The sequence below is a fragment of the Bombina bombina genome, chromosome 2 (genome assembly GCF_027579735.1).
Source record: "Bombina bombina isolate aBomBom1 chromosome 2, aBomBom1.pri, whole genome shotgun sequence".
Classification (NCBI taxonomy): Eukaryota; Metazoa; Chordata; class Amphibia; order Anura; family Bombinatoridae; genus Bombina; species Bombina bombina.
Genome location: NC_069500.1, coordinates 1,249,257,752 through 1,249,281,986, shown reverse-complemented (window position 1 = coordinate 1,249,281,986; position 24,235 = coordinate 1,249,257,752). Strand labels below are relative to the sequence as shown.

The 24,235-nt window shown below is 42.2% G+C and overlaps 1 protein-coding gene across 1 annotated transcript in view; it reads left to right on the top strand.

Moving 5' to 3' along the window:
• KLHL5 (kelch like family member 5) overlaps window positions 1-24,235 on the top strand; it is a 361,638-nt gene that overhangs the window by 283,321 nt on the left and 54,082 nt on the right. Inside the window, exons 7-9 of the mRNA XM_053704052.1 lie at window positions 10,232-10,456; window positions 11,413-11,575; window positions 13,087-13,299. Coding sequence (XP_053560027.1) covers window positions 10,232-10,456; window positions 11,413-11,575; window positions 13,087-13,299 — 601 coding nt within the window. The remainder of the gene's footprint in view (window positions 1-10,231; window positions 10,457-11,412; window positions 11,576-13,086; window positions 13,300-24,235) is intronic.

The window sequence follows — 24,235 nt, the reverse complement described above, 5'->3', positions numbered from 1 at the left end:
ACCCTATGGATAAAAAATTAGAGGGTTTACTTAAGAAAATTTTTGTTCAACAAGGTTTTCTTCTCCAACCTATTGCGTGCATTGTTCCTGTAACTACTGCAACTGCTTTCTGGTTCGAGGCGCTGGAAGATGCGCTCCAGACGGAGACCTCATATGAGGACATTATGGACAGAATTAAGGCTCTTAAGCTAGCTAATTCTTTTATCACAGATGCCGCTTTCCAACTAGCTAAGTTAGCGGCAAAGAATTCAGGTTTCGACATTTTAGCGCGCAGGGCGCTATGGCTAAAGTCCTGGTCGGCCGATGTGTCGTCAAAATCCAAACTCTTGAACATCCCTTTCAAAGGAAAGACCCTCTTCAGGCCTGAATTGAAAGAGATTATTTCAGAAATCACTGGGGGAAAAGGCCATGCTCTCCCTCAGGACAAGTCCTTTTAAGACAAAGAACAAACAAAATAATTTTCGTTCCTTTCGGAATTTCAGGAACGGCCTCGCTTCATCCTCCCCTACTACAAAGCAAGAAAGGGTAACGCTTCACAACCCAGGCCAGCCTGGAAACCTTACCAGGGCTGGAACAAGGGTAAACAGGCCAAGAAGCCTGCAGCTGCTTCCAAGACAGCATGATGGGGTAGCCCCAGATCCGGGACCGGATCTAGTAGGGGGCAGACTCTCTTCACTCAGGCCTGGGCAAGAGACGTACACGATCCCTGGGCCTTAGAGATTGTATCCCAGGGATATCTTCTAGAATTCAAGGACTCCCCTCCAAGGGGAAGGTTCCACATTTCTCGTTTGTCTACAGACCAGACAAAGAAAAAGGCGTTCTTACGCTGTGTAGAAGACCTACATACAATGGGAGTGATCCACCCAGTTCCAATTGCGGAACAAGGGCTGGGTTTTTACTCAAACCTGTTTGTGGTTCCCAAGAAAGAAGGAATTTTCCGAACAATCCTGGATCTCAAAATTCTAAACAAATTCCTCAGAGTCCCATCATTCAAGATGGAGACCATTCGGACAATCTTACCAATGATCCAGGAGGGTCAATATATGACTACCGTGGATCTAAAGGATGCGTATCTGCACATTCCTATCCACAAAGATCATCACCAGTTTCTCAGGTTCGCCTTTCTGGACAAGGATTATCAGTTTGTGGCTCTTCCTTTCGGGTTGGCCACTGCTCCCAGAATTTTCACAAAGGTGCTAGGGTCCCTCCTGGCGGTACTAAGACCGCGGGGCATAGCAGTGGCGCCTTATCTAGACGACATCTTAATTCAGGCGTCGACTTTCCAAAGAGCCAAGTCTCACATGGAAATTGTAGTGGCCTTCTGAGGTCTCACGGGTGGAAGGTGAACATCAAAAAGAGTTCTCTCTCCCCCCTCACAAGAGTTCCCTTCCTAGGAACCCTAATAGACTCGGTAGAAATGAAAATATTTCTGACGGAGGTCAGAAAGTTAAAACTCTTAACTACTTGCCGAGCTCTTCATTCCATTCCTCGGCCATCTGTAGCTCAGTGCATGGAGACAATTGGACTAATGGTAGCGGCAATGGACATAGTCCCTTTTGCACGGATACACCTCAGACCACTGCAATTATGCATGCTCGAACAGTGGAATGGGGATTATGCAGATTTGTCTCCTCAAATACAGTTGGACCAGGGGACCAGAGATTCTCTTCTCTGGTGGTTGTCTCAGGATCACCTGTCTCAGGGAATGTGTTTCCGCAGACCAGAGTGGTTCATCGTAACGACCGACGCCAGTCTGTTGGACTGGGGTGCAGTCTGGGACTCCCTGAAAGCTCAGGGTTTATGGTCTCGGGAAGAAGCTCTTCTCCCGATAAACATTCTGGAACTGAGGGCGATATCCAACGCTCTTCAGGCATGGCCTCAGCTAGCTGCGGCCAAATTCTTCAGATTTCAGTCGGACAACATCACGACTGTAGCTTACGTCAATCATCAAGGCGGAACAAGGAGTTCTCTAGCAATGATGGAAGTAACCAAAATAATCAGATGGGCGGAAGATCACTCTTGCCATCTCTCAGCAATTCACATCCCAGGAGTAGACAACTGGGAGGCGGATTTTCTAAGTCGTCAGACTTTTCACCCGGGGGAGTGGAAACTCCACCCGGAGGTATTTTCCCAGCTGACTCAGCTGTGGGGCACTCCGGAATTGGATCTGATAGCGTCCCGTCAGAACACCAAGCTTCCTCTTTACGGGTCCAGGCCCCGGGATCCCCAGGCGGTGCTGATAGATGCTCTAGCAGCGCCTTGGTTCTTCAATCTGGCCTATGTTTTTCTACCGTTTCCTCTCCTCCTTCGTCTGGTTGCCAGAATCAAGCAGGAGAGGGCTTCGGTGATTCTAATAGCGCCTGCGTGGCCACGCAGGACCTGGTATGCAGACCTAGTGGACATGTCATCTGTGCCACCATGGACTCTACCAATGAGGCAGGACCTTTTAATACAAGGTCCTTTCAAACATCCAAATCTAATTTCTCTGCGTCTGACTGCTTGGAGATTGAACGCCTAATTCTATCAAAGCGTGGTTTCTCTGAGTCAGTTATTGATTCCCTGATTCAGGCTAGAAAGCCTGTCACCAGGAAAATCTACCATAAGATTTGGCGAAAATATATTTTTTGGGTGCGAATCCAAGGGTTACTCATGGAGTAAGGTTAGGATTCCCAGAATTTTGTCCTTTCTCCAAGACGGATTGGAGAAAGGATTATTAGCTAGTTCCTTAAAGGGACAGATATCTGCTTTATCTATTCTTTTTCACAAACGTCTGGCAGAGGTACCAGACATTCAAACGTTTAGCCAGGCTTTAGTCAGAATCAAGCCTGTTTATAGCTCTGTGGCTCCGCCATGGAGTCTGAATTTAGTTCTTTCAGTTCTGCAGGGGGTTCCATTTGAACCTTTACATTCCATAGATATTAAGCTTTTATCTTGGAAAGTTTTGTTTTTGGTAGTTATCTCTTCTGCTCGAAGAGTTTCAGAGTTATCTGCTCTACAGTGTGATTCACCTTACCTGGTGTTCCATGCAGATTAGGTAGTTTTGCGTACCAAACCTGGTTTTCTTCCTAAGGTTGTGTCTGATAAGAATATTAATCAGGAGATTGTTGTTCCTTCTCTGTGTCCTAATCCTTCGTCGAAGAAGGAACGTCTGTTACACTTTGTTATCTATTCTGGTAAGAGGAGAGGTCAGAAGGCGACGGCTACCTCTCTTTCCTTTTGGCTGAAAAGCATCATCCGTTTGGCCTATGAGACTGCTGGCCAGCAGCCTCCTGAAACAATTCGTGCTCATTCTACCAGAGCAGTGGCTTCCACATGGGCTTTTAAAAATGAGGCTTCTGTTGAACAGATTTGTAAGGCAGCGACTTGGTCTTCGCTGCATACTTTTTCCAGATTTTACAAATTCAATACTTTTGCTTCTTCGGAGGCTATTTTTGGGAGAAAGGTTTTACAAGCAGTGGTGCCTTCCGTTTAAGGTACCTGTCTTGTTCCCTCCCTTCATCCGTGTCCTAAAGCTTTGGTATTGGTATCCCACAAGTAAAGGATGAATCAGTGGACTGGATACACCTTACAAGAGAAAACAGGATTTATGCTTACCTGATAAATTTATTTCTCTTGTGGTGTATCCAGTCCACGGCCCGCCCTGTCATTTTAAGACAGGTGTTTTTTATTTTTAAACTACAGTCACCACTGCACCCTATGGTTTCTCCTTTTTCTTCCTAACCTTCGGTCGAATGACTGGGGGGTGGAGCTAGAGGGGGAGCTATATGGACAGTTCTGCTGTGTGCTCTCTTTGCCACTTCCTGTAGGGAAGGAGAATATCCCACAAGTAAAGGATGAATCCGTGGACTGGATACACCACAAGAGAAATAAATTTATCAGGTAAGCATAAATTCTGTTTTTTTCCCATTTTTTCATCATATTTTATAATTGTTTTAATAGTAAATTATAAGATATGATGAAAATAATGGTATCTTTAGAAAGTCCATTTAATGGCAAGAAAAACGGTATATAATATATGTGCAAACAGTAAATGAGTAAGAGGAAAATTACAGCTAAATACAAACACAGCAGAAATGTAAAAATAACCCTGGTCCCAGACGGTCAACTAATGGAAAAGTGATTTGGTCATGAAGGGGTTAAGCTCATGTCTGATAGATTTCCATTTTGAGAACGTTCTCCTCTGGAACCGATACTTGCGATTTTGTGGTCGCGTGGGCACTTCCACGGAAGTTGCGCACTTTTGAATAACAGAATTAGTTTTTCTAGTTCATTTATAGAACCTTCGGGTCGAATTTTCTTGGACCTTGAACAGTTCTGGAGTGTCCTTATACCAGGCAGGTACTTGTCGGGTGCTTTTTTGCTGTTACTGGGGTTCATGTCACCCTCGTGGTGATGATTTAATCCTGTCGGATTCTGAATGTTACTTGGCCTATTGATATGGACTCTGAGCGTGGATCCTATTTCGAAGTATGAGGCCTAGTGTGTAGATCCAACGCTTCCGAACGGAGGGTTGTGAGTGCCAATCTAAGGTTGGCTTTTTCTGGCTACTCGCCTGGGATACGGGTCTGACTTTTCAGACGTCGTCATGGTTCTTACAGGTCCCTGGGGACTCAGAACCCTAGTTTCCATTCCGTTTAAGTTGGGAGATGTGAATGACCTCCGTGGTCTAGTGTTCCGAGTGGTGAACGATCTGCGTCCTTACTTGAGGTTCTTCTGGATGTTGACTCTTTAGTCTAATAGCATTATTTTGCGGTGGCGGAGTCTCTTTCCTTCCCGCCTTGGGTTGGATCATCTGGCCTGGAAGTGCGGGCATGTCCTCAGAGTTGCGTTGCTCTAAGAAGTGGAGTGCAGGGGTTACCCTGCCTTCTGTGGGGAGCTGCGAGGCTCACAGCTTTTACCCTGTTAAAGGTTTTTTTGGGAGACCGATCCTGCAAGGATCTCTGGAGACTGTTGTCTCTTCCATATAGGATCTACCCTTGGTCTGATTAGGGTCTCCGACGCTCGGATGTTATTTTCAACCTCGTTGCAGATCTAGCCTTCGGATCGACAGTGGAGGTCTGAGGTCGGTTACAGACTGTCGCCCTTCTGGGGTCAGGTAGATGACCATTTATCCTCAATGCTCTGTTGGGGTTTAGTGGAAGGGGGTTTACGTCTAGCTCATTGGGATGGCAAGCAGAAGGTCCAGGGTTCACATCCACCTTCGGGTGCTGGTTGTTACCTTTCTAGCATGTGTAACATGTAGTTAAGCTTGTCTACAAGGTTTTTCCTTGTGATCCAAGAGCATTGAGTGCGGAATTCTTAAACTGATCAACAGTTCTTTCAGACTCTTGAGTTTGAGACTGTTTGCTAGGTCATTAACCCCTTAATGACAACAGTACTTTTCCATTTTCTGTCCGTTTGTGACAAAGGCTATTTTTACATTTTTGCTGTGTTTGTGTTTAGCTGTTATTTTCCTCTTACTCATTTACTGTACCCACACATATTATATACCGTTTTTCTCGCCATTAAATGGACTTTCTAAAGATACCATTATTTTCATCATATCTTATAATTTACTATAAAAAATATATAAAATATGAGGAAAAATGGAAAAAATACACTTTTTTAACTTTTAGCCCCAAAATCTGTTACACATCTGCAACCACCAAAAAACACCCATGCTAAATAGTTTCTAAATTTTGTCCTGAGTTTAGAAATACCCAATGTTTACATGTTCTTTACTTTTTTTGCAAGTTATAGGGCCATAAATACAAGTAACACTTTGCTATTTCCAAACCACTTTTTTTCAAAATTACTGCTAGTTACATTGGGACACTGATATCTTTCAGGAATCTCTGAATATCCCTTGACATGTATATATTTTTTTTTAGAAGACATCCCAAAGTATTGATCTAGGCCCATTTTGGTATATTTCATGCCACCATTTCACCGCCAAATGGGATCAAATACAAAATATCGTTCACTTTTTCACAAATTTTTTCACAAACTTTCGGTTTCTCACTGATATTGTTTACAAACAGCTTGTGCAATTATGGCAAAAATGGTTGTAAATGCTTCTCTGGCATCTTCTTTGTTCAGAAATAGCAGACATATATGGCTTTGGCGTTGCTTTTTGGTAATTAGAAGGCCGCTAAATGCCACTGCACACATACTTGTATTATGCCCAGCAGTGAAGGGGTTTATTAGGGAGCATGTAGGGAGATTTTTGGGGTAATTTTAGCTTTAGTGTAGTGTAGTAAACAACCCAAAGTATTGATCAAGGCACATTTTGGTATATTTCATGCCACCATTTCACCGCCAAATACGTTCAAATAAATTTTTTTTTTACATTTTTCTAAATTTTTGGTTTCTTACTGAAATTATTTACAAACAGCTTGTGCAATTATGGCACAAATGGTTGTAAATGCTTCTCTGGGATCCCCTTTGTTCAGAAATAGCAGACATATATGGCTTTGGCGTTGCTTTTTGGTAATTAGAAGGCCACTAAATTCTGCTGCGCATCACACTTGTATTATGGCTAGCAGTAAAGGGGTTAATTAGGTAGCTTGTAGGGAGCTTGCAGGGTTAATTTTAGCTTTAGTGTAGAGATCAGCCTCCCATCTGAAACATCAGACCCCCTGATCCCTCCCAAACAGCTATATTCCCTCCCCCACCCCACAATTGTTCCCGCCATCTTAAGTACTGGCAGAAAGTCTGCCAGTACTAAGATAAAAAGGTATATTTCTTTTTTTTTTGGTTTTTTTTTTTATAGCATATTTACATATGCTGCTGTATAGAATCCCCCCTTAGCCCCCAAACTCACAGATCCCCCATCAGTTCTCTAACCCTCCCCCTCTAACTTAATGGGCACCATCTTGGGTACTGGCAGCTGTCTGCCAGTACCCAGTTTATTAACAAAAATATGCTTTTATTGTTTTTTTGGACTTTTTTCCCATTTTCTGTAGTTTAGCTTCCCCAACCCCCCCCCCCCCCCCCCCAGAACCCTTCGATCATTTATTGCATTAAAAAAAAAAACCTTTTCTCCCAATTTTGAAATTACATTTTTCTGTAGTGTAGCAGTTCCCACCCGCTCCCGCCCCGTGCACGCGCCCGCCCGCCGCCCACGTGCACGCGCCCGCGCGTCCGTGCGCGCCCCCGGACACTGCCGCATCCGATCCGGCCTCCGATCCCGCCCCCCTCTAAATCACAGGCCCTTGGCAGGCCGCCCACCCACCTCCCTGCCTTGCTCCCACCCACCAACGACGCTCCGGTGCAGAGAGGGCCACAGAGTGGCTCTCTCTGCATCGGAGGCTTGTAAAGGGGTATTGCAGGATGCCTCCATATGGAGGCATCACTGCAATACCCTCAGAGCTGCTGGAAGCGATTGTGATCGCTTCCAGCACTCTCTTAGACAACTGACGTACCAGGTACGTCTATTGTCATTAACTGCTTGTTAATGCATGACGTACCTGGTACGTCAGTTGTCATTAAGGGGTTAAAGGGACACTGTACCCAAAAAATTTCTTTCGTGATTCAGATTGAGCATGAAATTTTAAGCAACTTTCTAATTTACTCCTATTATCAAATGTTCTTCATTCTCTTGGTATCTTTATTTGAAATGCAAGAATTTAAGTTTAGATGCCGGCCCATTTTTGGTGAACAACCTGGGTTGTCCTTGCTGATTGGGGGATAAATTCATCCACCAATAAAAAAGTGCTGTCCAGAGTACTGAAACCAAAAAAAAGCTTAGATGCCTTCTTTTTCAAATAATGATAGCAAGAGAATGAAGAAAAATTGATAATAGGAGTAAATTAGAAAGTTGCTTAAAATTGCATGCTCTTTCTGAATTACAAAAGAAAAAATGTGGGTATAGTGTCCCTTTAAGTCTACAGACTTTAGATGGTGCGCTCCTAATTATAGGGGGCAGCTTAGGATTCCTCAGGAAGTTAGATCTTTCGATCGATTCCATTTTTCAAGGACTCTGGCCTAGGACCATGTCTCTCCCTGGATCGGATTTGGACGGTTCGGTTTAACCTTAGGTTTGTGGCCCCGCATGTGCCCTTGGAAGTGGATGGGGTTCTGTTTCTCATGGGAGATTCCTATCTGCCTGAGGCTTAGGTTCTAGGTCTCTATGACGGTTCCCTACTGGTCTTCTGGTGCATTTGATGTTGCTTGTAGACTCCACGTGTCTTTTCAACTGGGCTGGCGATATTGGCCAAGGGGTTTCGCCTCTATGGTAGGGTGGATTCCGTTGCTTTAGTTCCCTTTCTCTCCTAGAGTGGGAAATAGGTTCTTGTGTGTTCTCCTTGATTGGGAGTTACCTCAGTATCTGTGATGACCTGTGGGTCCTTGTTTTTCTTGCCTTGTAGGGCTTTTTTCCCTTATTGCGATCTCAGAATCCTGGAATAGGAGATGGGGAGTATTGACTGGCTCCACTGTTCCTGCAGCAGGAGGCTGGGGGTTTGCACCCTGGTAGGGCTCCTGTTATTTGTTGGATTCTGATGTTTAGATGTTGGGGGTCTAAGAACTCTTCCCTTGGGAAGTGTTCCCCTTTTATGGAAGACAGCAGTGTAGGGGGTCTCGCACCCAAGCACAAAGTCTGTCCTGACTCATGGTAGCATGCCGTTTTTGGTAGTGGTCTGAGTTCTACTTGGGGGTTTTGCTCCTTGTAGATCCGTCCTTTTTCTTCCAGTGGTCAGGGACTCTGGTCTTTGATACTGTAATTGATGCTGGGAGGGGACGCTCCTGGAGCTCGGTATTTCTGGTTGGGAGCTGTTGTCGAGATTTCCGGCGCTATTCGGTGGTTTGAGTTCCACGATGGCTTAGGGTCTGCCTTACTGGTGGAGGCTAGCCGTTGCGAGTTCTTGTTTCAGGTGGCTTTGTGGTCTCTTGGAGAGCTCTTTGTTAGCTGCTGGGATAGTTATCCTGTCTCTGCTGCCTGTGCTTGTTTAGCCTGAAGATTTCGACTTGTCTATGATACAACAGGGAATTTGTGATTTCTGGAGCACCTTCTGTGGTATGGTGCTGTGTCAGGGAGATCTTTGGGATGTTTTTCCCTGAGTATGGACTTTCTTTTCGGGTCCTTGTTCTTCTAGGGAGTTCATCTCCCTGGGCGATAGTACTGTGACAACCTTGGGTTGTTCGAAGATTATTTTGAGCCCGTGTGGGATGGTCCTTTGTATCTCTTCTGGGGTTATCTATTTTCCCTATCGGGGGTAGATAGAGGTTCTTGACCTCTAAGCCGGGGGTACTCTTCGTGGGAGTCGAGAGCCTCGGGTCTGACTCCTCGAAGGCTTTTGTGCTCAGCAGACTCTGGGTCTGAGTGTTCTCTAGCATGGCTTTGCTGGTTATGTAACTGATGTGCAGTTACCTGGGCTCCGGGTTTTTTACCCGTGTCGTTTATAAATTTTATAGGGTGTCGGGTAATTTCAGGCTGTGGTGCCTTTTTGAAGGGGCCGCCTTTTTGTACCCACCCTTTGTTTGCATTCAGTGTCCTCTAGCTTCGGTATTGTTTTCTCAAAAGTAATGAATGCAGCTGTGGACTCTTCCTGTTTAAGAAAAAAAACATAAATTATGCTTACCTGATAATTTTCTTTTCTTCTGATGGGAAGAGTCCACAGCTCCCACCCGCTTTTTGTCTTTGAGGGGGCAGTAATTTTTTTGGTTTTTCTGGCACCTTTTTCACCCTGATATTTCTCCTACTGTTCCTTGTTCCCTTGGCAGAATGACTGGGGGATGTGGGAAGTGGGGGGGAGGTATTTGAAGCCTTTGGCTGGTGTGTCTTTGCCTCCTCCTGGTGGCCAGGTTCTGAATTCCCATAAGTAATGAATGCAACTGTGGACTCTTCCTGTCAGAAGAAAAGAAAATTATCAGGTAAGCATAATTTATGTTTTCCAGTAGTGCATTGCTGCAGTGGAGCTGACTTTAACTATGTGTTTAATCCCTTTTAAGGTTGTTATTTACATAGTTGTATGCAATCAATTTAGAGTGTTTTCTTCTTGCACTTTAATATCATTGATATTTTAAGCTGTGAATATTGAATGATTAACAACAAGTGGCGTAATAATAATGTTAAAATTATACACACTCTTCAGTTCATATGTATTTATGACTTAATGTTCTTTGCTTCATGAGTGATCTGGCTTTCAGGAAATTCTGCTTCAAGTGGACTGTGCAGAAGCCATATGCAAACTAACATACACGGGGCGGTATTTCTTTATTTGCAGGGTAATGATTTGCATTTCTCTTTCAGGAGCTACAAGCATTGAAAAATATGATCTTCGCACAAATATGTGGACCCCAGTCGCTAACATGAATGGGAGGAGGCTGCAGTTTGGTGTAGCTGTGTTGGATGATAAATTATATGTTGTTGGTGGCAGAGATGGATTGAAGACACTCAATACTGTTGAATGCTACAATCCCAAAACGAAAACATGGAGTGTAATGCCGCCTATGTCTACACATAGACATGGTCTTGGTAAGTGGGGTCAGTTCTCAGTGTAATATGTAATAGGTGGTTACATATATTGAAACATGTGGTAAATGGACATAATCTTCTAGTATTGTGAAAGAAACCTGAGTAACCTCATAATGTACAGAATAATTTATCATTTGCTTTTGTCAGCTTTGAGGCTTCATTGATATAACCAATAAAGGACTTGATACTAATATGTCAGGATCACCAGGCAAAAACATTAAATGGTAGCTTAGGTGCTTGTTTTTGTCTTGTTTTCTAAGCCTTTCAGATCTATAAGAGTTATTGTTAAATAAAAAAAATTGAAAAAAACACATGAAAAAAATAAATAATTAAAAAAACAGGATTTTCAGGAAGGCTCTTGCTATGCTTATTGATGCCATTGCATCATCAGACCTCTGAATAATTGTAGCATTTTACTTAAAGGGCCACTAAGCACAGTAGAGTAGCATACTCTATACATGCATAATAAAAGACAATGCAAAAGCACTTAGTTTCAATTTCAAATGAGTAGTACATTTATTTCTGACAAATTTTAAAGTTAGATCTATTTTCCCTCCCACTGCATCATGTGACAGCCATAAACCAATCACAAAATGCTTATATGTATATTTTGTAAATCTTGCACATGCTCAGTAGGAGCTGGTGCCTCATAAAGTGTGTATATAAAAAGTGCACATTTAGATAATGGAAGTGAATTTCAAAGTTGTTTTAAATTATGTGCTCTATCTGAATCATGAAAGTTTAATTTTGACTTGAGAGTCCCTTTAATGATATCCCTAATCCTTATATTTAAGAGCGACTTAGTAACTCGTCTTAATTTTCTTACTGTTACTTTAAAATATATTTTGGATATATATTGTGGTTCCCACGATGCCACACTGTTTACTGGGTACACAAGTTGATCTTAAAGCTTATTTCCCTATATTGTGTTAAGAATATATGTGTTTGTTATGCAGGTGTGGCTGTTTTAGAAGGACCTATGTATGCTGTAGGGGGCCATGATGGGTGGAGCTATTTAAACACAGTGGAAAGGTGGGACCCTCAGGCAAGACAGTGGAACTTTGTGGCCAGTATGTCAACTCCAAGAAGCACCGTTGGTGTAGCTGTGTTAAGCGGAAAGTAAGAAAAACAGAATTTCTTGTATGAATTTGTGCTGATTATCTGCTTTTTATCTGCTGTACCATAACTATTGTGTATGATCTTGTGCTTGTGATCAAAATGACAGAGGAAAAACACAGCCTCTCCAGTTTTATAAATAATGACAAAACGCTTTTTACATAATCTAGCATTTCATGAGTTTCATTACTGTATTTGTCTACAAAATGTGATGTTTCTCTAGCGCCGCATAATTGTGTATACAGCCGCAAGATTAAATATAGACTTAATGGACCACTAAATGCAAAAAAAGAGGCTGAAACAAATTAAAAAGACAATGCAGTAGCACTTATTTTGAATGAGTAGTAGAATATTTTCTGAACATAAATTAATCCAAATTTCCCTCCCCTGTATCATGTGACAGCTATCAGCCAATCACATAATCCATATACTAATGTACTATGCACTTTGCTCATGCTCATTAGGAGCTGAAGCCTCGGAAAGTGTGAATATAAAAAGTGCATGTTTAGATAATGGAAGTATATTGGAAAGCTTTTTTAAATTGAAGGCTTTATCTGAATCATGAAACTTTAATTTTGACTTTAGTGTCCCTTTTAAGGGGACAGTGCAAAAATGATATGGTCTAATTAGAGTACGTATTTTTTAGCACTAGCTACCTCACTTCTGTGTGTTTTAAATCGGCAACGGTTGTGTGGGACCAGCAGTGCTATGTGGCTCCCAAACTGTACTTTATTTGTTTAACCCATTTGTGGGTCTCTAGTGCTCTAATGATTTACAGCATGCCATTTGTGCACTATAATATCCCTTTAATACAGGAGAAATGATTAACAAGGGAGTGGAAAAAAGGTTACATTTTAAATAATTGTTATGCCAAGATTTCTTTTTTCAATTATGTTAATAATAATAGGTAAGTTTAAAAGCAGTACTAAAAGGTGCTAGCTGGTGATTGGTGATATGTCTCTTGTCATTGGCTCACCAGATCTGTTAAATAAATGTCAGTAGTGTATTGCTGCTCTGAAGTTGACCTAACTATGTGTTTAATCCCTTTGGAGGGGTAAACACATAGTTGTATTTGATCAACAGTGCAATAAAATGCTCTAACACATTAGAGCATTTTATTTTGCACTTATTTGTCTCTTTAAATCCTCTTATCTTTATCATAGCTTCTTTTTTACTGTAACAAAACTAATAACGGATTTGTTTTGATGTCATAATCACAATATGGATAAAAAGTATGATCTTTCCTCTTGCTGTGATCACTATCTTTATAGTTTAAATCTGTTGACCAGCTGTCTTGGCTGGAAATGTATTCCATATAGATACTGAAAGAAAAAGCTCAGAGGAAAGAATTTAAAACATTTTAAGAAGATTTTTTTTATTTCATATTGCTTATTTATAAATGGGCCTGTAAGACATATGTTTGTCTCTCATGTGTAATGCTGTTTGACCATTAGTCCTCAGGGAAGCGGTTTAGAAGTGCATGTAAGTCACATATTGTTTGCATGGCATTACAGACTTTATGCAGTTGGTGGCCGTGATGGAAGTTCCTGCCTCAAGTCTGTAGAATGCTTTGATCCTCACACCAATAAATGGACCTTGTGCTCACAGATGTCTAAGAGAAGAGGAGGGGTTGGAGTCACTACATGGAATGGATTTTTGTATGCAATTGGAGGACATGATGCACCAGCATCAAATTTAACATCTAGGCTCTCAGACTGTGTAGAAAGGTAATTGTACGTTTACACTTTGTATATAATATATACACACCCTTACTTGTGTAATTGTAGCTACTCAAGATGTCAAACTGGGAAGTAAACTCTAGGTTAGTTAAACAGAACTGGAGCAGCAGGGGTACATGATTGATTGACACCTTTAAAATAAAAAATAGATCTAAAGTAAATATTATAGCTATAACTATATAGTCTTGACCTACTTTTTAGAATCACCCCTATTGATTTTGCTTATACATAACCCACCTTTGATCCCCTGCAAATATAAACTAGCGTTATTTAGAGGGATAGAAACAGTCTGTTAAATTATTGTAATAAAGAAAACACTAAGTGAGATATACCTAATAGTAACAATTACAATATGTATTATTCATCATTTAAAAAGGATTTTCTTTTTCTTACATACAGGTTGAGAGTCCACAATCCATTACTGGTGGGAATTACTTTAGGAGGAGGCAAAGATTCCCAAACCCCAAGAGCTCTATAAAACTCCTCCCACTTCATTTGTAAACTAGTCTTGTCTTTGCCTCCACTGGAGGAAAGTGACGAATGAAGATGTGCAGGTGATTCTTCATTGAGAGGGGTTCTCAGACCGCGTTGAGGACCAATACCCCTCAGAGTGCAGTGTTTGTCAGAGGGTTATATATTGAGTATGGGTAGTGTCTCATTTTTCACCTCATGGGAAATTAGTCACAAGCCTTCCATGGGTGTTGCAGGGACTTGTCCATTGCCTCCACCTGCTGGCTCTTTGGTATACTCCTATTCCATATCCTCTGCTGATATGTTTCAGCACTGGTTTGGCTTTCCACACTTTTTTCCAGATGAGTGTCTGTTGGTAAGTAGTATTTTTATTTAATTGGCACTCTATAAGACTTTTGGGTAATTTTTATATATATATATATATATATATATATATATACATATATATATATATATATATATATATATATATATATATATATAGGTAATAGAAGACAGCACTCACTGGGCTTAAGGATAAGCAATAGAAGCTTTTATTTACGTGATGTTTCGGGGACAGCTCCCATTCATCAGTCTGTCACGTAAATAAAAGCTTCTATTGCTTATCCTTAAGCCCAGCGAGTGCTGTCTTTCTCCAACATTGGTGTGTCCGGTCCACGGCGTCATCCATTACTTGTGGGATATTCTCCTCCCCTACTGGGAAAGGAGAGCACACAGCAAGAGCTGTCCATATAGCTCCCCCTCTGGCTCCGCCCCCCAGTCATTCTCCTTGCCGCTCTGAACAAGTAGCATCTCCACGGGGATGGTGAGGAGTTTGTGGTGTTAGTTGTAGTTTTTTATTTCTTCTATCAAGAGTTTGTTATTTTAAAATAGTGCTGGCTTGTACTATTTACTCTACAACAGAAAAGTGATGAAGATTTCTGTTTAAGAGGGCTATGATTTTAGCACAAGTAACTAAAATCCATTACTGTTACCACGCAGGACTGTTGAAACCAGAGAACTTCAGTTGGGGGTAACAGTTTGCAGACTCATCTGCTTCAGGTATGACTAGTCTCCTTCTAATAACACAGGCTAATGCTAGATGACAGTCATTTTTCCCCTCAGGGAAAACGGTAAGCCATTTTTCTTTCACCTCAGCAAAAAAAGATAACAGGCTTCCCCTTTTTGATTTTTATGCTGGTAGACACTGTTAGGGGCCATGACATTTGAAATGTTTTATAAACTTATACACACTTGGGGATGTTTTTTATTGATCTGGCTTGTTTTAGACACCTAAATCTAGTCAGGAAGGCCCCTTCACTCTAGTGTGCTGAGGGAGGAAGCCTCATTTTGGAGCTTCAGCTGCACAGTTGATTTTAAGGCAGTGCATGCAGTTTCATGTGAGAGGGTCCTGTGGCTCAGAAAGTGACCCCAGAAGGCTTTTTTCTGTGGATGGTTGACCCCTAAGGAAGGTAAAAAGCTACAGCAATGCTGTAGCAGGGATTGTGGTGTATAAAAACGGTTAAATCCAACAATTAGCTCCGGTTTGCTTGTTTTAAGAGCTAGATTCTCCATATTTGCTGTGCAATACTTTCTAAGCATTAAGTCACTGGGGTCCAAATTTCATAAAAATCGGATATTGCCTTCATAGTTTTTTGAACATTCAGAAATTAAGTGTGTCATTTATTTTTTAAAGAGACAGTAACGCTTTTGTTTAAAATCGTTTTTATTGCATTGTTTGCCTGCCTAAATCTGTTTAACATGTCTGTGCCATCAGATAACCTATGTTCTGTGTGTGTAGAGACAAATGTGGTTCCCCCTTTGAGTGTGTGTGATAATTGTGCCATAGCATCCAAACAAAATAAGGACAGCTCTGTTACATTTCATAATGTTGCCCAAGATGATTATCTAATGAAGGTAGTGGGGATAGTTCTACATCCTCTCCTTCTGTGTCTACACCAGTTTTGCCCGCGCAGGCGACACCTAGCGCGCCAGTGCTTATTTCTATGCAACAATTAACAGCAGTAGTGGATAATTCTAATCCTAATCTTTTATCCAAACTGCCAGCATTTCAGAGAAAGCGTGATTGTTCAGTTTTAAATATAGATAAAAAGGATGAACAATCAGACGCTGACGATGCCTTATCTATTTTACCCTCACATCAATCGGAATTGGCTGTGAGGGAAGGGCTGTCTGAGGGTGAAATTTCAGACTCAGGAAAAATTTCTCCACAGGCAGAACCTGATATAGTAGCATTTAAGTTTAAGCTAGAACATCTCCGCGCTTTGCTTAAGGAGGTATTAGCTACTCTGGATGACTGTGATTCTATGGTAGTACCAGAGAAGTTGTGCAAATTGGACAACTTTTTAGAGGTCCCAGTGCACGACGACGCTTTTCCAATACCCAGGAGGGTAGCGAACATAGTGGATAAGGAGTGGGAGAAGCCAGGTGTACCCTTTGCCCCACCTCCTATATTTAAGAAAATGTTTCCCATAGTAGACCCTAGAAGGGACGCATGGCAGAGGGTCCCGAAGGTTGAGGGAGCTGTTTCAACATTAGCGAAGCGCACAACTATTCCTATAGAGGACAGCTGCGCTTTCAAAGATCCTATGGATAAAAAATTGGAAGGATTGCTTAAAAAGATTTTTGTTCAGAAAGGGTTCATCCTTCAACCAGCTACGTGTGTTATTACTGTCACTTCAGCGGCGTCCTTTTGGTTCGAGGAACTAGAAAGGTCGCTCCAGAAAGAGACTTCCTATGAAGAAGTCATGGACAGAATTCACGCATTAAAGTTAGCTAATTCCTTTATATTGGATGCCGCTTTTCAAATTGGCGGCGAAAAACTCAGGTTTTGCTATAGTAGCGCGGAGGGCGCTTTGGCTAAAATCCTGGTCGGCAGATGTGTTGTCCAAGACTAAGTTACTTAATATTCCTTTCAAGGGTAAGACCCTTTTTGGGCCGGAATTGAAGGAAATTATTTCAGACATCACTGGGGGTAAGGGCCATGCCCTCCCACAGGTTAGGCCTTTTAAGGCTAAGAACAAGTCTAATTTTCGTTCCTTTCGCAATTTCAGGAACGGACCGGCTAATAACTCCACTGCCGCTAGACAAGAAGGTAACGCGGCCCAGCCCAAACCTGCTTGGAAGCCCATGCAAGGCTGGAACAAGGGTAAACAGACCAAGAAACCTGCTGCTGCTACCAAGACAGCATGAAGAGGTAGCCCCCGATCCGGGACCGGATCTGGTAGGGGGCAGACTATCTCTCTTCGCTCAGACTTAGGCAAGAGATGTTCAGGATCCCTGGGCACTAGAGATAGTCTCCAAGGGATACCTGCTAGAGTTCAAGGGACTTCCTCCAAAGGAAAGGTTCCACCTGTCTCGCTTATCTTCAGACCAGATAAAGAAACAGGCATTCTTACATTGTATAAGAGACCTATCAAAGATGGGAGTGATAAAACCAGTACCCTCCGGGATACAGGGTCTAGGTTTTTACTCAAACCTGTTTGTGGTTCCCAAAAAAGAGGGAACTTTCAGGCCAATTCTGGATTTAAAGATTTTAAACAAGTTCCTCAGAGTTCCATCCTTCAAGATGGAAACCATTCGGACAATCTTGCCGACAATCCAGCAGGGTCAATATTTGACTACAGTGGATCTAAAGGATGCGTATCTGCATATCCCAATCCACAAAACTCTTCATCAGTTCCTGAGGTTCGCCTTTCTGGACAAACATTTTCAGTTTGTGGCTCTTCCATTCGGTTTAGCCACTGCTCCCAGAATTTTCACAAAGGTGCTAGGGTCCCTTCTAGCGGTCCTAAGGCCGAGGGGCATCGCTGTAGCACCTTATCTAGACGATATCCTAATCCAAGCGTCGTCTCTTTCCAAAGCATGGGCCCACACAGACATTGTGTTGGCTTTTCTCAGATCTCACGGGTGGAAGGTGAACATAGAAAAGAGTTCACTGTCACCGTCCACAAGGGTTCCTTTTCTGGGAACAATAATAGATTCTGTGGAAATGAAGATCTTCCTGACAGAAGTCAGAAAGCTAAAGCTTCTAAACGCTTGTCGAGTTCTTCATTCTATTCCTCAACCCTCCATAGCTCAGTGCATGGAAGTAATAGGCTAATGGTCGCAGCAATGGACGTGGTTCCTTTTGCTCGAATTCATCTAAGACCATTACAGCTGTGCATGCTCAATCAGTGGAATGGGGACTATACAGACTTGTCCCCCCAAATTCAAGTAGACCAGGTAACCAGGGACTCGCTTCTCTGGTGGTTGACCCAGGATCACCTGTCTCAGGGAATGAGTTTCCGCAGACCGGAGTGGGTCATCGTTACGACCGACGCCAGCCTCTTGGGGTGGGGCGCGGTCTGGGACTCCCTGAAAGCTCAGGGCCTATGGTCTCGGGAAGAGTCGCTTCTCCCGATAAACATTTTGGAACTAAGAGCAATATTCAATGCGCTCCTGGCTTGGCCTCAGCTAGCGGAAGCCAGGTTCATAAGATTTCAGTCGGACAACATAACGACTGTTGCGTACATCAATCATCAGGGGGGAACAAAGAGTTCCCTAGCGATGAAGGAAGTAACCAAGATCATCCAATGGGCAGAGAATCACTCCTGCCATCTATCTGCTATTCACATTCCAGGAGTAGACAACTGGGAGGCGGACTATTTGAGTCGTCAGACTTTCCATCCGGGGGAGTGGGAACTCCACCCGGAGGTCTTTACTCAGTTAACCCAATTATGGGGCATTCCAGACATGGATCTAATGGCGTCCCGTCCGAACTTCAAGATTCCTTGCTACGGGTCCAGATCCAGGGATCCCAAGGCGACTCTAGTGGATGCATTAGTGGCGCCTTGGTCGTTCAACCTAGCGTATGTGTTTCCACCGTTTCCTCTCCTTCCCAGGCTCATAGCCAGGATCAAACAGGAGAAGGCCTCGGTGATTCTGATAGCTCCTGCGTGGCCACACAGGACTTGGTATGCAGACCTGGTGAATATGTCATCGGCTCCACCATGGAAGCTACCTTTGAGACAGGATCTTCTAGTGCAAGGTCCATTTGAACATCCAAATCTAGTTTCTCTGCAGCTGACTGCTTGGAAATTGAACGCTTGATTTTATCCAAGCGTGGGTTTTCAAATTCTGTGATAGATACTCTGGTCCAAGCCAGAAAACCTGTGACTAGAAAGATTTACCATAAAATATGGAAAAAAATATATCTGTTGGTGTGAATCCAAGGGATTCTCCTGGAGTAAGATTAAAATTCCAAAGATTCTCTCCTTTCTAAAAGAAGGTTTGGATAAAGGGTTGCCAGCTAGTTCTCTAAAAGGACAGATCTCTGCTTTATCTGTCTTGTTACACAAACGACTGGCAGCTGTGCCAGATGTACAAGTTTTTGTTCAGGCTTTGGTTAGAATCAAGCCTGTTTACAGACCCATGACTCCTCCTTGGAGTCTAAATTTAGTTCTTTCAGTTCTTCAAGGGGTTCCGTTTGAACCTTTACATTCCATAGATATTAAGTTACTATCTTGGAAAGTTCTGTTTTTGGTTGCTATTTCTTCTGCTAAAAGAGTTTCTGAATTATCTGCTTTGCAGTGTAATCCATCCTATCTGGTTTTCCATTCAGATAAGGTTGTTTTGCGTACTAAGCCTGGTTTTCTTCCAAAAGTTGTTTCCAACAAGAATATTAACCAGGAGATAGTTGTTCCTTCTCTGTGTCCGAATCCAGTTTCAAAGAAGGAACGTTTATTACACAATTTAGATGTTGTTCGTGCTTTAAAGTTCTATTTGAAAGCAACAAAAGATTTTAGACAAACCTCATCTTTGTTTGTCGTTTACTCTGGTAAGAAGAGAGGTCAAAAAGCTACTGCTACCTCTCTCTCTTTCTGGCTGAAAAGCATTATCCGATTGGCTTATGAGACTGCCGGACAGCAGCCTCCTGACCGAATCACAGCTCATTCTACTAGGGCTGTGGCTTCCACATGGGCCTACAAGAACGAGGCTTCTGTTGATTAGATATGTAAGGCAGCGACTTGGTCTTCTCTGCACACTTTTGCCAAATTCTACAAATTTGATAATTATGCTTCTTTGGAGGCTATTTTTGGGAGAAAGGTTTTGCAAGCTGTGGTGCCTTCCATTTAGGTAACCTGATTTGCTCCCTCCTTTCATCCGTGTCCTAAAGCTTTGGTATTGGTTCCCACAAGTAATAAATGACGCCGTGGACCGGACACACCAATGTTGGAGAAAACAGAATTTATGCTTACCTGATAAATTACTTTCTCCAACGGTGTGTCCGGTCCACGGCCCGCCCTGGTTTTCTAATCAGGTTGAAAAAATTTTCTTTATACACTACAGTCACCACGGTACCCTATAGTTTCTCCTTTTTCTCCTAACCGTCGGTCGAATGACTGGGGGGCAGAGCTGTGTGCTCTCCTTGCCTTTCCCAGTAGGGGAGGAGAATATCCCACAAGTAATGGATGACGCCGTGGACCGGACACACCATTGGAGAAAGTAATTTATCAGGTAAGCATAAATTCTGTTTTTATTACCTTTATCTCTACCTACATTCATCACCCTGGCAACTGGACACCTGTTTGTGCGAGTGCACCAGCCTCTGTGAATATATATATTTATATATATATATATATATATATATATATAAATATATATATATATATATATATATACACAACAAAAAGAAGCAGGCACTCACCGGTATTTAAATAAAGGATATTTTTTAATCCCACAAGGTGTGACGTTTCGGAGTATTATCTCCTTCCTCAGACATAGCAGGAAAGTGAATAACAGCAACCTCTATATATACACGTGTGTGAACATAAAACCACCTACTAATCATAATCAAGTGATTTGAATCAGGCGCATAGCACGAGTCACTAGGGACGTCATCCGTAGCCTTAGTAAACAGCAAAACAAATTTAAACTAAACAACGTGGCTAATTAGATAAAAACAATGTTGTTCTTATGCTAACACTTTTCTTATGCTAACACTATACATCCTTAATCAACAACTACAACTCAAAATGGGCGGACTGCTGAGGTACAACTTCTATAGCCATAAGCAAAAGTATGACTAACGGTAAAATACTATGCAGTCATATATCTATGCGGGCAAATTACATAAGTCTAAAAGGGGATATAACTGCTATCAACATAATATGAAGAAAAAGAAAAAAAGAGAAGAAAAATGAAAAAGAAAAACACATAATAGAAGCACAGAATAAAGAGCAATAGAAAATAAGCAATAAAACAAATTAGATTGATATAGTATGACACTTAGACAAAAGAGAATGACATAGTACGATTCTTAGACAGAAGAGCAGAATGTAGAGGGGGGAAAAACAAGGGAAAATCGGGAAAAGACAAAGGGAGACCATTTACAGGGGGAACACAAGGGAATAAACAGTATGCTAGGGTGTACTACCCAAAATACAAATTTCTATAGCTACATGAAGCTATGCCATTCTATTTTTGTATTCAAACCCTTAGGGCTCAGAGTTTCAAGCTCAAATGTCCATCTCGCTTCCCTTTGCAAAAGTATTTTATTGCGATCTCCTCCTCTTTTAGGGGTGGCACGTGATCAATGATGGTGTAGCGCAAGTCTGATACATTGTGTCTACTCTGTAGAAAGTATCTGGCCACCGACTGGTCTGTATCTTGATTCTTAATCGCCGTGCGTATCGCACTTCTATAATTCGCCATCCTGGTTCTTAGGTCGTCGCTCGTTTTACCGACGTAAAACAAGCTACACGGACAAAACAGTAAGTAGACTATATACTTGGTTGTACAAGTCAACCTATGCTTATGGAGATACTTGTTTCTCTTGTAAGGTGTATCCAGTCCACGGATCATCCATTACTTGTGGGATATTCTCATTCCCAACAGGAAGTTGCAAGAGGACACCCACAGCAGAGCTGTCTATATAGCTCCTCCACTCACTGCCATATCCAGTCATTCTCTTGCAACTCTCAACAAGCATGGAGGTAGTAAGAGATAAGTGGTGAAATGTAGCTGTTATTTTGCTTCAATCAAGAGTTTATTATTTTTAAATAGTACCGGAGTTGTGCTATTTTGTTCCAGGCAGGAAAAAAGAAGAATCTGCCTGGCATTTCTATGATCTTAGCAGGTTGTAACTAAGATCCATTGCTGTTCTCACACATGTCTGAAGAGAGAGATAACTTCAGCGGGGGAATGGCGTGCAGGTTGTCCTGCTATGAGGTATGTGCAGTTAATATTTTTCTAGAAGATGTGAAGGCTAGAAAATGCTGCTGATACTAAATTTATGTAAGGTAAGCCTGAATACAGTGATTTAATAGCGACTGGTATCATGCTTACTTTCTGAGGTAATACTCTTTTATATTTACAATATAAAACGTTTGCTGGCATGTTTAAACGTTTTATATATACTTTGGTGATAAAACTTTATTGGGGCCTAGTTTTTTTCCACATGGCTGGCTTAAATTTGCCTAGAAACAGTTTCCTGAGGCTTTCCACTGTGTTACTATGAGTGGGAGGGGCCTAGTTTAGTGCTTGTTTGTGCATTAACTATTACAGACTGAGACATCCAGGAGTTCCCTGAATGCTACAGGACATCTCTAAAGGGCTCTTAGGCTTCCAAAATCGTTTGTTGGGGAAGGTAGGCTCACAGCAAGGCTGTGGCAGTTTGGTGTGACTGTTAAAAAAACGTCTATCGTTTTTTTGATCCGGTTTTTGAACTAAGGGGTTAATCATCCATTTGCAAGTGGGTGCAATGCTCTGTTAGATTATTATACATACTGTAAAAATTTTGTTTGATTTACTGCCTTTTTTCACTGTTTTTCAAAATCTGACAAAATTTGTTTCTCTTAAAGGCACAGTACCGTTTTTTATATTTGCTTGTCAACTTGATTTAAAGTGTTTTCCAAGCTTGCTAGTCTCATTGCTAGCCTGTATAAACATGTCTGACATAGAGGAAACTCCTTGTTCATTATGTTTAAAAGCCATGGTAGAACCCCCTCTTAGAATGTGTACCAAATGTACTGATTTCACTTTAAGCAATAAAGATCATATTCTGTCTTTAAAAAATTTATCACCAGAGGAATCTGACGAGGGGGAAGTTATGCCGACTAACTCTCCCCACGTGTCAGATCCTTTGACTCCCGCTCAAGGGACTCACGCTCAAATGGCGCCAAGTACATCCAGGGCGCCCATAGCGTTTACTTTACAAGACATGGCGGCAGTCATGGATAATACACTGTCAGCGGTATTAGCCAGACTACCTGTATTTAGAGGAAAGCGAGATAGCTCTGGAGTTAGACGAAATACAGAGCATACTGACGCTTTAAGAACTATGTCTGATACTGCCTCACAATATGCAGAAGCTGAAGAAGGAGAGCTTCTTTCTGTGGGTGATATTTCTGACACAGGGAAGATGATGCAACCTGATTCTGATATTTCTACATTTAAATTTAAGCTTGAACACCTCCACGTGTTACTCAAGGAGGTTTTAGCTGCTCTGAATGACTGTGATACAATTGCAGTGCCAGAGAAATTGTGTAGACTGGATAAATACTATGCAGTGCCGGTGTGTACTGATGTTTTTCCAATACCTAAAAGGTTTACAGAAATTATTACTAAGGAATGGGATAGACCAGGTGTGCCGTTCTCTCGCCCTCCTGTTTTTAGAAAAATGTTTCCAATAGACGCCACCAAACGGGACTTATGGCAGACAGTTCCTAAGGTGGAGGGAGCAGTTTCTACTCTAGCAAAGCGTACTACTATCCCTGTCGAGGACAGTTGTGCTTTCTTAGATCCAATGGATAAAAAGTTAGAGGGTTACCTTAAGAAAATGTTTATTCAACAAGGTTTTATCCTACAGCCCCTTGCATGCATTGTGCCTGTCACTGCTGCTGCGGCGTTCAGGTTTGAGTCTCTGGAAGAGGCTTTACAGGTAGCGACTCCATTGGATGAAATACTTGACAAGCTTAGAGCACTTAAGCTAGCCAATTCTTTTGTTTCTGATGCCATTGTTCATTTGACTAAACTAACGGCTAAGAATTCTGGTTTTGCTATCCAGGCGCGCAGAGCGCTATGGCTTAAATCATGGTCAGCTGATGTTACTTCAAAATCGAAGCTGCTTAACATTCCCTTCAAGGGGCAGACCCTATTCGGGCCTGGTTTGAAGGAGATTATTGCTGATATCACTGGAGGAAAAGGGCATGCCCTTCCTCAGGATAGGTCCAAACCAAGGGCCAAACAGTCTAATTTCCGTGCCTTTCGAAACTTCAAGGCAAGTGCGGCATCAACTTCCTCTAATGCCAAACAAGAGGGAACTTTTGCTCAGTCCAAGACGGTCTGGAGACAAGGGTAAGCAGGCCAAAAAGCCTGCTGCTGCCTCTAAGACAGCATGAAGGAACGGCCCCCTATCCGGTAACGGATCTAGTAGGGGGCAGACTTTCGCTCTTCGCCCAGGCGTGGGCAA